This window comes from Xenopus tropicalis, chromosome 8 (assembly GCF_000004195.4).
Source record: "Xenopus tropicalis strain Nigerian chromosome 8, UCB_Xtro_10.0, whole genome shotgun sequence".
In the NCBI taxonomy this organism is placed as follows: Eukaryota; Metazoa; Chordata; class Amphibia; order Anura; family Pipidae; genus Xenopus; species Xenopus tropicalis.
The window spans coordinates 140761847-140775028 of record NC_030684.2 but is presented as its reverse complement, the minus strand read 5'-3'; the positions used below and the strand labels follow the sequence as shown (position 1 = coordinate 140775028).

The 13182-nt window shown below is 44.6% G+C and overlaps 1 protein-coding gene across 1 annotated transcript in view; it reads right to left on the bottom strand.

Annotated features, from left to right (window-relative positions):
* LOC108648391 overlaps nt 1–13182 on the bottom strand; it is a 50731-nt gene that overhangs the window by 10336 nt on the left and 27213 nt on the right. Inside the window, exons 5-8 of the mRNA XM_031891174.1 lie at nt 10816–10836; nt 6791–6811; nt 2647–2664; nt 749–769 (exon numbers count right to left, since the gene is read on the bottom strand). Coding sequence (XP_031747034.1) covers nt 749–769; nt 2647–2664; nt 6791–6811; nt 10816–10836 — 81 coding nt within the window. The remainder of the gene's footprint in view (nt 1–748; nt 770–2646; nt 2665–6790; nt 6812–10815; nt 10837–13182) is intronic.

Sequence of the window (13182 nt, the reverse complement as noted above, 5' to 3'; positions counted from 1 at the left end):
TCTGACAGAGTTACACTGAGCTTTTTCTCCATTTTGAAAATGTCGGGGAAAAATGTCGGGAAAAAATGTTGTTAAAACGTTGTATAAATGTTGTTTAAATGACAAATTCACAAAAGTGTCTGTAAACTGTCTTTTTTTCACCAAAAACTGAAAAGTGTTGGTTGAGTCAAAATTTAGGCGGATTTCTGTTTGTGAATCCAAAAAGGGCACTCTCCACTTTTGAGACGGGTCAAGGTCAGGCTGGTTAATAATGAAACAATCAGGAGAAGGATGATTGACAGGGCCCATATGTGATGAATGAATCTGGCTTCCCCTTTAAAATCCTAGGGAACCCTGACACCCCTGGCCTTATACTGAACTGCCAAGGGACCTGCTCCAACTGCCAACTGTAACTCAGTCCCAGCTCTAGCTGGCAAGAACCTTCCTGGGGACAACCTAACATTGAGATTGGGAAATCCTTTACCCCCTAAAAACTACAGCCATAATGTGCTGGGAGCCCCTATGCACAACCAGCCTTTGATTACAGTGTAATGTAATGAGGCCAATATAACACAATCTCCATATGTAACGTAACAGCAGCATTCTAACTGTAACTGGGGGTACAGGGGGGCAGGTATGTGTAAGGTGTATATTCCCTTTAATGTGTGTGGGGATTTGTTGTGCAGAAAGAGTTTAGGAAAGTGCAGGTCAGTAACTGTGTTTAGATCCCTATTACATAAAATGAGTTCAAATCAAAACAGACACTTACCTAGTTCTTTTTTCATTTCAGCTATTAAAAGAAACAAGAAAGAAAATAAATCATTATTGCATGACAGGAAATAACCTAAAATAAAGTCTAACTGGGCCCAGTTTCACTTGTATCAATGGAAGAGTTGCAGCACAGAGTTGCACAGATTTCTTGCAATCACCCATATAGAATACAAAGGCAACTAAAGAAAACAATTCAGTGGATACAAGTTCTCTGGGCACTGGGAACCCCTGTATCTGATTTTATATCCACCCAGTAGGAATGGCTGTGACTGTCAGCAGTAGGTGGTTTTTCACGGTGAGGGCAGTGAGGTTATGGAATGCCCTTCCTAGTGATGGGGTAATGGCAGACTCTGTTAGTGCCTATAAGAGGGGCCTGGATGAGTTCTTGATCAATCAGAATATCCAAGGCTATTGTGATACTAATATCTACAGTTAGTACTAGTGGTTGTATTTATAGTTTATGTATGTGAGTGTATAGATTGGTAGGTGGGGGTTAGGTGTGCTGGGTTTACTTGGATGGGTTGAACTTTTTGGACTCTGGTCTTTTTTCAACCCTATGTAACTATGTAACTAACTATGTAACTATGTATATAATGCAACTGTGTATGGGGTCTCAGTGAGATACAGTTTCCTGGCACCAGTCTGTCCCTTTATCCCCATGTCTGATTCATGTGTCGTATATTGATGCCAAAATGGCACAGTGGGGTCATTTGTCAACACTGAGCAGTAACCCATGGTAGCCAGTTGTGGCATTCATTGTTCTACCTGAAACGGGCGAAAAAAAGGCCAATCTTTGATTGGATGTGTAGGGGATCAGAGAACTCTGTCCCCTGTTTCTCAGTCTGTGACATCATCCAGCCTAGCTACAGCCTGGGGAGGGACCCGATTGGCTGGATGTAGCAGTGCACCTCTGGGAGGAGGTGTGCTTAAGGGTTTGGAGCCAAAAATCTAGGGGCGGGCCCAGCAGTTGATAAAAGGGAGTCCCTGTTGTTTTTGCCAGTGTTGGAAGAGAGATACAGAGTGAGCAGCCAGTACCACTGTTGTGAGTTCAGACTGAAAGGATAAGAGTCTGCTGGGCTGCTGGGGAGTACAAAGGCCTCTGTGGAATCTCTGTGTGTGTCCCCTGGTGGTGAGAACAGGTATTGCTCGCTTGCCTGTTACATGGGAGCAGCCACCTTTCCAAAGGGGAAGGTACTCTGGGGCAGGTAGTGCTACCTGGGGGGCTTAACAGCTCTTGGGGAAGGGACTGAACTGAATAAAAGGGTTGGGGTCTATCTGGATCCAAGTTGGGACTGGGCACCTACAGAGACTGTGCCAGGAGTGGATAGACTGCACGGGTTCCTCAGAGCAGGATAATCAGTTATCCATAAAGTTGTTTTACATTCTATTTCAACAGTTATATAAATTTGATATTTGCTGCAAAACTGTGTGTGATTATTTCCTGGAAATCCCCTAGAGGTGTGTTCCTCAGTGTCCACTAGGGGGAGGCACTGCGCTAAAATCCCAGTTCCCTGTATCTTTATAATTCAAAGAGAACAAATTCTCCTGCTAAAACAAGTAAACAGCGCAGCAGAAGTGAGTGTGCCAAGAAAGGGTTACAGTTGCTATGGGTTACTGCTGACAGACACATTTGTCCAGTCTTGATAAATGAGCTCTAATCTCTGTACGTAAGATACCAGCAAGATGGCTGCCATAGTGCTGGGAATCAGCATTCTTATTGGTCAGTTCTCTTGCATCTGTCATTAAAGGGATATGTTTAACATTTTGGCCATCATCTTTAGAGACATTTATATGCAGGGTTCCCATTCCATTTAATGTATATTGAAATAGCAAAGTCCAATTCAGTGTTAAGATCTCTTTTAAATAAGAAGAGTTCAGATCAAAACAGACACTTACCTTGTGCCTCTTCTCCTCCTATTAAAACACAAAACAAGAAAGAAAAGAAATCATTATTGTATGAGAGGAAATAGCAGTTTCCCCCTATGGAACCCATGCAGCTTTATACACAGGGGGGCTAAGGGCTCAGTTGGGTATTTATTGGTTGGTTAATCCCCCCAGGCTGCATTACATGGAAATAGTTATACAGGTATAGGACCCGTTATCCAGAATGCTCGGGACCAAGGGTATTCCAGATAAGGGGTCTTTCCATAATTTGGATCTCCTTACCTTAAGTCTGCTAAAAAATCAATAAAACATTAATTAACCGCAATAGGCTTGTTTTGCCTTTAGTAAGGATTATTTATACCTTAGTTGGGATCAAGTACAGGTACTGTTTTATTATTACAGAGAAAAGGGAATCATTTAACCATTAAATAAACCCAATAGGGCTGTTCTGCCCCCAATAAGGGGTAATTATATCTTAGTTGGGATCAAGTACAGGTACTGTTTTATTATTACAGAGAAAAGGGAATCATTTAACCATTAAATAAACCCAATAGGGCTGTTCTGCCCCAATAAGGGGTAATTATATCTTAGTTGGGATCAAGTACAGGTACTGTTTTATTATTACAGAGAAAAGGGAATCATTTAACCATTAAATAAACCCAATAGGGCTGTTCTGCCCCAATAAGGGGTAATTATATCTTAGTTGGGATCAAGTACAGGTACTGTTTTATTATTACAGAGAAAAGGGAATCATTTAACCATTAAATAAACCCAATAGGGCTGTTCTGCCCCAATAAGGGGTAATTATATCTTAGTTGGGATCAAGTACAGGTACTGTTTTATTATTACAGAGAAAAGGGAATCATTTAACCATTAAATAAACCCAATAGGGCTGTTCTGCCCCAATAAGGGGTAATTATATCTTAGTTGGGATCAAGTACAGGTACTGTTTTATTATTACAGAGAAAAGGGAATCATTTAACCATTAAATAAACCCAATAGGGCTGTTCTGCCCCCAATAAGGGGTAATTATATCTTAGTTGGGATCAAGTACAGGTACTGTTTTATTATTACAGAAAAAAGGGAATCATTTAACCATTAAATAAACCCAATAGGGCTGTTCTGCCCCAATAAGGGGTAATTATATCTTAGTTGGGATCAAGTACAGGTACTGTTTTATTATTACAGAGAAAAGGGAATCATTTAACCATTAAATAAACCCAATAGGGCTGTTCTGCCCCCAATAAGGGGTAATTATATCTTAGTTGGGATCAAGTACAGGTACTGTTTTATTATTACAGAGAAAAGGGAATCATTTAACCATTAAATAAACCCAATAGGGCTGTTCTGCCCCCAATAAGGGGTAATTATATCTTAGTTGGGATCAAGTACAGGTACTGTTTTATTATTACAGAGAAAAGGGAATCATTTAACCATTAAATAAACCCAATAGGGCTGTTCTGCCCCAATAAGGGGTAATTATATCTTAGTTGGGATCAAGTACAGGTACTGTTTTATTATTACAGAGAAAAGGGAATCATTTAACCATGAAATAAACCCAATAGGGCTGTTCTGCCCCCAATAAGGGGTAATTATATCTTAGTTGGGATCAAGTTCCTGTCTGACCATGGGAAAGAGAGCAGCCCAGGAGCAGGAAGTACAGAGAATCAGAGCTCTGTACCTGGGTAAGTACTGGGGGGAAATTGGATTCACTTACCCAGGGGGAGGTTCCTGTCTGACCATGGGAAAGAGAGCAGCCCAGGAGCAGGAAGTACAGAGAATCAGAGCTCTGTACCTGGGTAAGTACTGGGGGGAGATTGGATTCACTTACCCAGGGGGAGGTTCCTATCTGACCATGGGAAAGAGAGCAGCCCAGGAGCAGGAAGTACAGAGAATCAGAGCTCTGTACCTGGGTAAGTACTGGGGGGAGATTGGATTCACTTACCCAGGGGGCGTTCCTGTCTGACCATGGGAAAGAGAGCAGCCCAGGAGCAGGAAGTACAGAGAATCAGAGCTCTGTACCTGGGTAAGTACTGGGGGGAGATTGGATTCACTTACCCAGGGGGAGGTTCCTGCCTGACCATGGGAAAGAGAGCAGCCCAGGAGCAGGAAGTACAGAGAATCAGAGCTCTGTACCTGGGTAAGTACTGGGGGGAGATTGGATTCACTTACCCAGGGGGCGGTTCCTGCCTGACCATGGGAAAGAGAGCAGCCCAGGAGCAGGAAGTACAGAGAATCAGAGCTCTGTACCTGGGTAAGTACTGGGGGGAGATTGGATTCACTTACCCAGGGGGAGGTTCCTGCCTGACCATGAGAAAGAGAGCAGCCCAGGAGCAGGAAGTACAGAGAATCAGAGCTCTGTACCTGGGTAAGTACTGGGGGGAGATTGGATTCACTTACCCAGGGGGAGGTTCCTGCCTGACCATGGGAAAGAGAGCAGCCCAGGAGCAGGAAGTACAGAGAATCAGAGCTCTGTACCTGGGTAAGTACTGGGGGGAGATTGGATTCACTTACCCAGGGGGGGGGGTTCCTGTCTGACCATGGGAAAGAGAGCAGCCCAGGAGCAGGAAGTACAGAGAATCAGAGCTCTGTACCTAGGTAAGTACTGGGGGGATTGGATTCACTTACCCAGGGGGAGGTTCCTGCCTGACCATGGGAAAGAGAGCAGCCCAGGAGCAGGAAGTACAGAGAATCAGAGCTCTGTACCTGGGTAAGTACTGGGGGGAGATTGGATTCACTTACCCAGGGGGAGGTTCCTGCCTGACCATGGGAAAGAGAGCAGCCCAGGAGCAGGAAGTACAGAGAATCAGAGCTCTGTACCTGGGTAAGTACTGGGGGGAGATTGGATTCACTTACCCAGGAGAGGTTAAGTCAATTAATGTCAACTAATGCTGCATGGCTGCTTGGAAATCCATATGCAGAGCATTCCATTAAATGAAAATTTTATTCACAATAATACAAAAACATGACAGGGGACAAATAGAAATGTGTGTGTGTAACGTGGCAAATTTGTTTTGACCACAGGCATTTTTATGATTACCCCCCCTAAATACCACTCCCATTTGACTAAATTTGGCAGGTTATGTAAAGTTTGAACACATTTCTGAGGGTTTTATGTGTTACAGTTTTGCTAATGAAGGTGAAGTTGCCCTTTAAGCTGTGAGTCTCAGTTCCCCCAAGAGACCTGTTTAGCTTATTAGTTACACGTGTATCTCAGTGCAGGGGGTGAGTATTCTGGGCTCTGCCAACAGCTACTTATCTAATTAAGTTTGAGAAACTTTGTATCTTTTTTGGCACTCAGTGCAGGAGATCAAAGGGAAATGAGGGAATTTTCAGTAAGAATCCGGGACTGTGGTCTGAGTTGTTACAATCAGGACTGTCCTGTGAAAATCAGCCCAGTTGGGGGGTAATATCAGCGTGTTTGTCTCCATCACCAACATCCCTCAGAAGCATCACTACTCACTAAAGGAACCACCTGGCAATGCAATCAGTATAACTCTGCAAATAAACTAAATGCATCACACAAATGGGGGGCAAAACCTGTATGTGCTTATCTGCCAATGCCGGTACCTGACACATGAGAAACATCCCATGTTGGCCATAAGGCCTTGTGCATCAACTGGGAATTCTAACTGGGCCCAGTTTCACTTGTACCAATGGAACAGAGTCACAGAGTTCCCTAACTGTGTATTCTTATTGGGTGATTGCAACAAAGTGCGAGTGGAACCCAATTCAGTGGATACAAGTTCTCTGGGCACTGGGAGCCCCTGTATCTGATTTTATATCCCCCAGTGGCTTTATCCCCATGTCTGATTCCAGCGTAATATAATGATGCCAAAATGGCACAGTAATATCTGTATGTAAGGTACCAGCAAGATGGCTGCCCCACTGCTGGGCATCAGCATTCTCATTGGTCAATTGTCTTTTATTTGTCTTTAAATGGATATATTTTTTTTTATGTTGAACTACCCTATTGAGATTTTGGTTATCATCTTATGAGAACTAGGGGGGCAGTGGGACATTTATATGGAGGGTTCATATTCCCTTTAATGTGTATTATGATTTGTAGTGCGGAAAAAATTTAAGAAAGTGCAGGTCAGTAACAGTGTTTAGATCCCTTTATATAAGATGAGATCAAATCAAAACAGACACTTACCTGCTATTACATCACGAATTTCTGTTGAGAGAAACAAGAAAGAAAAGAAATCATTATTGTATGAGAGGAAATAGCAGTTTCCCCCTATGGAACCCATGCAGCTTTATACACAGGGGGGCTAAGGCCTCAGTTGGGTATTTATTGGTTGGTTAATCCCCCAGGCTGCATTAGTATCTGGTCTATTCAATAACATTTGTCAGTCCATTCAGTAAGTAACAAACCCACACCTTCCTGCCTGAACATGGGAAAGAGAGCAGCCCAAGAGCAGGAAGTACAGAGAATTAGAGCTCTGTACCTGGGTAAGTACTGGGGGGGAGATTGGATTCACTTACCCAGGGGGAGGTTCCTGCCTGACCATGGGAAAGAGAGCAGCCCAGGAGAAGGAAGTACAGAGAATCAGAGCTCTGTACCTGGGTAAGTACTGTCCTGCCTGAATGTGTACTTTCCAAAACTATATGGTTTTCTGGGGGTCTCTGTATAGTTGGGGGGGTTACGACACATAATAAGCTGACAGGGGGGTTACAGCACATAATACGCTGACAGGGGTCTCTGTATAGTTAGGGGGCATTACGGCACATAATACGCTGAAAGGGGGCTCTGTATAGTTAGGGGGGTTACGGCACATAATACGCTGACAGGGGTCTCGGTATAGTTAGGGGGAGTTATGGCACATAATACGCTGACAGGGGGCTCTGTATAGTTAGGGGGGTTACGGCACATAATACGCTGACAGGGGTCTCGGTATAGTTAGGGGGAGTTATGGCATATAATACGCTGACAGGGGGCTCTGTATAGTTAGGGGGGTTACGACACATAATAAGCTGACAGGGGGCTCTGTATAGTTAGGGGGGTTACGGCACATAATACGCTGACAGGGGTCTCTGTTTAGTTAGGGGGGGTTACGGCACATAATACGCTGACAGGGGGCTCTGTATAGTGAGGGGGGTTACGGCACATAATATGCTGACAGGGGTCTCTGTATAGTTAGGGGGCGTTATGGCACATAATACGCTGACAGGGGGCCCTGTATAGTTGGGGGGGTTATGGCACATAATACGCTGACAGGGGGCTCTGTATAGTTGGGGGGGTTTCGGCACATAATACGCTGACAGGGGTCTCTGTATAGTTAGGGGGGGTTACGGCACATAATAAGCTGACACGGGGCTCTGTATAGTTAGGGGGGGTTACTGCACATAATAAGCTGACACAGGGCTCTGTATAGTTAGGGGGGTTACGGCACATAATAAGCTGACACGGGGCTCTGTATAGTTAGGGGGGGTTACGGCACATAATAAGCTGACACAGGGCTCTGTATAGTTAGGGGGGGTTATGGCACATAATAAGCTGACACAGGGCTCTGTATAGTTAGGGGGGTTACGGCACATAATAAGCTGACACAGGGCTCTGTATAGTTAGGGGGGGTTACGGCACATAATACGCTGACAGGGGTCTCTGTATAGTTAGGGGGCGTTACGGCACATAATACGCTGACAGGGGGCCCTGTATAGTTAGGGGGGTTACGGCACATAATACGCTGACGGGGGCTCTGTATAGTTGGGGGGTTTCGGCACATAATAAGCTGACACGGGGCTCTGTATAGTTAGGGGGGGTTACGGCACATAATAAGCTGACACAGGGCTCTGTATAGTTAGGGTGGTTATGGCACATAATACGCTGACAGGGGGCTCTGTATAGTTAGGGGGGTTACGGCACATAATACGCTGACAGGGGGCTCTGTATAGTTAGGGGGGTTACGGCACATAATATGCTGACAGGGGGCTCTGTATAGTTAGGGGGGTTACGGCACATAATACGCTGACAGGGGGCTCTGTATAGTTAGGGGGGTTACGGCACATAATACGCTGACAGGGGGCTCTGTATAGTTAGGGGGGTTACGGCACATAATACGCTGACAGGGGGCTCTGTATAGTTAGGGGGGTTATGGCACATAATACACTGACAGGGGGCTCTGTATAGTTAGGGGGGTTAGGGCACATAATACGCTGACAGGGGGCTCTGTATAGTTAGGGGGGTTATGGCACATAATACGCTGACAGGGGGCTCTTTATAGTTAGGGGGAGTTACAGCACATAATACGCTGACAGGGGGCTCTGTATAGTTAGGGGTTTACAGCACATAATACGCTGACAGGGGGCTCTGTATAGTTAGGGGGGTTACGGCACATAATACAGGGGGCTCTGTATGCAAAAGCTGAATTGGCAGGTGAGAAATCCATATGCGCTATTTTTATTTTGGGGTCAGTACATACCGCAGACTTGGGTATATCTATGCATATTGGGCATCAAACTGTTCAGTAGGCCTCTGGTGTTCCTATTTGGGGTGACTTGCCTTTGTACGCAAGAAATTGTGTGAGATAAATGTGGCAAATTGCACCATTTTTATGCAATTGAAATGCATGAATATGAAATCTGAAATGTCATAAAAATCTGCAAACTTAGGAAAGCTTTGTGGCTTGGTACGTTGGTGTAAAAAGACACAGGTACCCATTTTAGATTTGGGGGAATGTGTACTTTCCAAAAATATATGGCTTTCTGGAGTGAGCGTACTTTTTGTAGCTTTATCCCACATATAATGATGTAAATGTGTTGATTTTGCAGGAGCTGAAATGATTGATCATATGGGGGTATGTTCCCATTGGGGCCCCTACATGCCACAAACTTAGGTAAACCTATACATATTGGGCATCAAACTGTTCAGTGGAACCCTGGCATTCATATTTAGGGTGTTTTATCTGGTTACTTTATGACCTGTAGGAGATAAGATACTATACAATTTTTAATAAAAACCAATAACTTTAGGAAAGCATTGTGACTTGATAGTTTGGAGTAGACAGACAGTTGTGCCTATTCTGGATTCCCCAGAATCTGTTCTTTCCAAAAATGTACAATTTTCTGGGATAAACCTTCTTTAAGTGGAATCTTTGGCCTTGAAATCTAAAGTATGCAGCTTTCTGGAGCAGTGCTTTGGGAATTTGGTAATGTACTGCTGGGAGTTTGTGACCTATACAAGTGAGAAATCTCCATAAAACTATATATATTTGGTATTGGCACGTTCAGGAGACATGGGACTTTCCAAATCAGTTGTATATTCATGCATAAAATAATTTTTGTTTCTAGTATGTGTGTTTATATTATGAATTTTTTTTTTCATTTTTAGACATTTAGAAGCCCATATCTTGTTACAGAATTGGAATTACTCAAAAATTCTACCATATCCTAACCTAGTCCTGGGTAAACTAAAAGTCCCCCCGAGGAAAGGCCCCTAAAGTGAAACAGTGCAAAATGTTCAAAAACTGTCTGGCAATACAAGTTCCGCTTTGTCCAAAACGGATTTGGTTATCATCTTATGAGAACTAGGGGGGGCAGTGGGACATTTATATGGAGGGTTCACATTCCCTTTAAAGAACAATGAAAGGTTAATATGAATTAAAAGTAAGTGTAAAGACATTCTTTTACTGCATATCTAAATTCCCAGATCCCTGCTTGCTTCTCTGAGATATGGTGCTGGCAGCCTACAGCAGTGTGAAGCCTACAGTAACATCACTGAAATCTCTCTCCCCTTCCTGTAGGTGCCAGCGGCAGCCTTCCTATTCTCTGAGCATGTGTGTAACTTGATCCTGTCTCCTGTTCTGAGCTACACATGCCCACCAGCCAATCAGAAGCGGATCTGGCAGAGGGGAGGGGGGGGGAGGGAATGAAACACATGTGCAATATGAAGCAAGGAGGGAAAGGAAGGGAGAATACCTTTTTAGAGATGGCTGCCTGTTCTAGAAAATGTGAGTAAGTGTGACTGAGTAAATATGTGATTAGGGGAGCCAAAAGTGTGGCGTTTTTACTAAACAATAGGAGGGCTATTGGGCAGTATGCTTTTTACATTTTGACTTGCATTCTCCTTTAATGTGTATTAGGATTTGTAGTGCAGAAAGAGTTTATGAAAGTTCAAGTCAGTAACTGTGTTTAGATCCATTTCAAATAGGATGAGTTCAGATCAGAACAGATACTTACCTGCTATAAATTCACGCAATTCTGTTTAGAGAAACAAGAAAGAAAAGAAATCATTATTGTATGAGAGGAAATAGCAGTTTCCCCCTATGGAACCCATGCAGCTTTATACACAGGGGGGCTAAGGGCTCAGTTGGGTATTTATTGGTTGGTTAATCCCCACAGGCTGCATTAGTATCTGGTCTATTCAATAACATTTGTCAGCCCATTCAGTAAGCAACAAACCCACACCTTCCTGCCTGACCATGGGAAAGAGAGCAGCCCAAGAGCAGGAAGTACAGAGAATCAGAGCTCTGTACCTGAGAAAGTACTGAGGGGGAGATTGGATTCACTTACCCAGGGGGAGGTTCCTGCCTGACCATGGGAAAGAGAGCAGCCCAGGAGCAGGAAGTACAGAGAATCAGAGCTCTGTACCTGGGTAAGTACCGGGGGGAGATTGGATTCACTTACCCAGGGGGGGAGTCCTGCCTGACCATGGGAAAGAGAGCAGCCCAGGAGCAGGAAGTACAGAGAATCAGAGCTCTGTACCTGAGAAAGTGCTGAGGGGGAGATTGGATTCACTTACCCAGGGGGAGGTTCCTGCCTGACCATGGGAAAGAGAGCAGCCTAGGAGCAGGAAGTACAGAGAATCAGAGCTCTGTACCTGGGTAAGTACTGGGGGGAGATTGGATTCACTTACTCCACTTACCCGGGGGGGGGGTTCCTGCCTGACCATGGGAAAGAGAGCAGCCCAGGAGCAGGAAGTACAGAGAATCAGAGCTCTGTACCTGGGTAAGTACTGGGGGGAGATTGGATTCACTTACCCAGGGGGAGGTTCCTGCCTGACCATGGGAAAGAGAGCAGCCCAGGAGCAGGAAGTACAGAGAATCAGAGCTCTGTACCTGGGTAAGTACTGGGGGGAGATTGGATTCACTTACCCAGGGGGGGTTCCTGCCTGACCATGGGAAAGAGAGCAGCCCAGGGCAGGAGGTACAGAGAATCAGAGCTATGTACCTGGGTAAGTACTGGGGGGAGATTGGATTCACTTACCCAGGGGGGGTTCCTGCCTGACCATGGGAAAGAGAGCAACCCAGGAGCAGGAGGTACAGAGAATCAGAGCTCTGTACCTGGGTAAGTACTGGGGGAGATTGGATTCACTTACCCAGGGGGGGTTCCTGCCTGACCATGGGAAAGAGAGCAGCCCAGGAGCAGGAAGTACAGAGAATCAGAGCTCTGTACCTGGGTAAGTACTGGGGGGAGATTGGATTCACTTACCCAGGGGGGGTTCCTGCCTGACCATAGGAAAGAGAGCAGCCCAGGAGCAGGAAGTACAGAGAATTAGAGCTCAGTACCTGGGTAAGTACTGGGGGGAGATTGGATTCACTTACCATGGGGGAGGTTCCTGCCTGACCATGGGAAAGAGAGCAGCCCAGGAGCAGGAAGTACAGAGAATCAGAGCTCTGTACCTGGGTAAGTACTGGGGGGAGATTGGATTCACTTACCCAGGGGGAGGATCCTATCTGACCATGGGAAAGAGAGCAGCCCAGGAGCAGGAAGTACAGAGAATCAGAGCTCTGTACCTGGGTAAGTACTGGGGGGAGATTGGATTCAAGGCCTTGTGCATCACACTGGGAATTCTAACTGGGCCCAGTTTCACTTGTACCAATGGAACAGAGTCACAGAGTTCCCTAACTGTATTTTTTTGTTATTTTTTTTTTAAACTGACAATTTTTATTGGTTTTATTGTTCATGTTGCATTTCATCATTGGCAGACTGTTTCCACAGTCTGCGTTACCACAATCATCATTGATTGGCATCATAAATAACAGAAGAGATATTGAAAAGAAAGAAAAAAAGAAGAAAGAAAAAAAGAAAAAAAAAAGGGGGGAGAAAAGAAAAAAAGAGGAGTAAATATGGAAACAGAATATCATAACTAATTATAGTTAAAAACATTGTCGTAGCGGCTGGGACCTTTTGTTTTGGTAATGTGGGGGTACCTTTCTTTTTTATTTCTTTCTACGGTTATTATGATTAATGGTATGGTTCTGTGGTTAGACTCCGATGGCCATAAATAGCTGGGGGTCGTTTTCGTGTAATAGCCAGGGCAGCCAAATTTTTTTCATAGGCTTCCATGTCATTCTGTAGCATATATGAAAGCTTTTCATTAGTGGCTATGCAGATTATCTTTGCTTTTAGGGAGTTTAATGAGAGTCCTGTTTTTTCCAGTTGCTGGCAATGATTAGTCTGGCAGCCATTAGTATGTGTTGGCTCAGCCTGTGTCCTGAATATGTAAACCGAGGTGGTTTTTTTCCAAGTAGCAGAGTTAGTGGATCTTTGGGAAACTGTGTGTGGAAGATTCTTGATAGCAGATGGGTTACTGAGTCCCAAAAT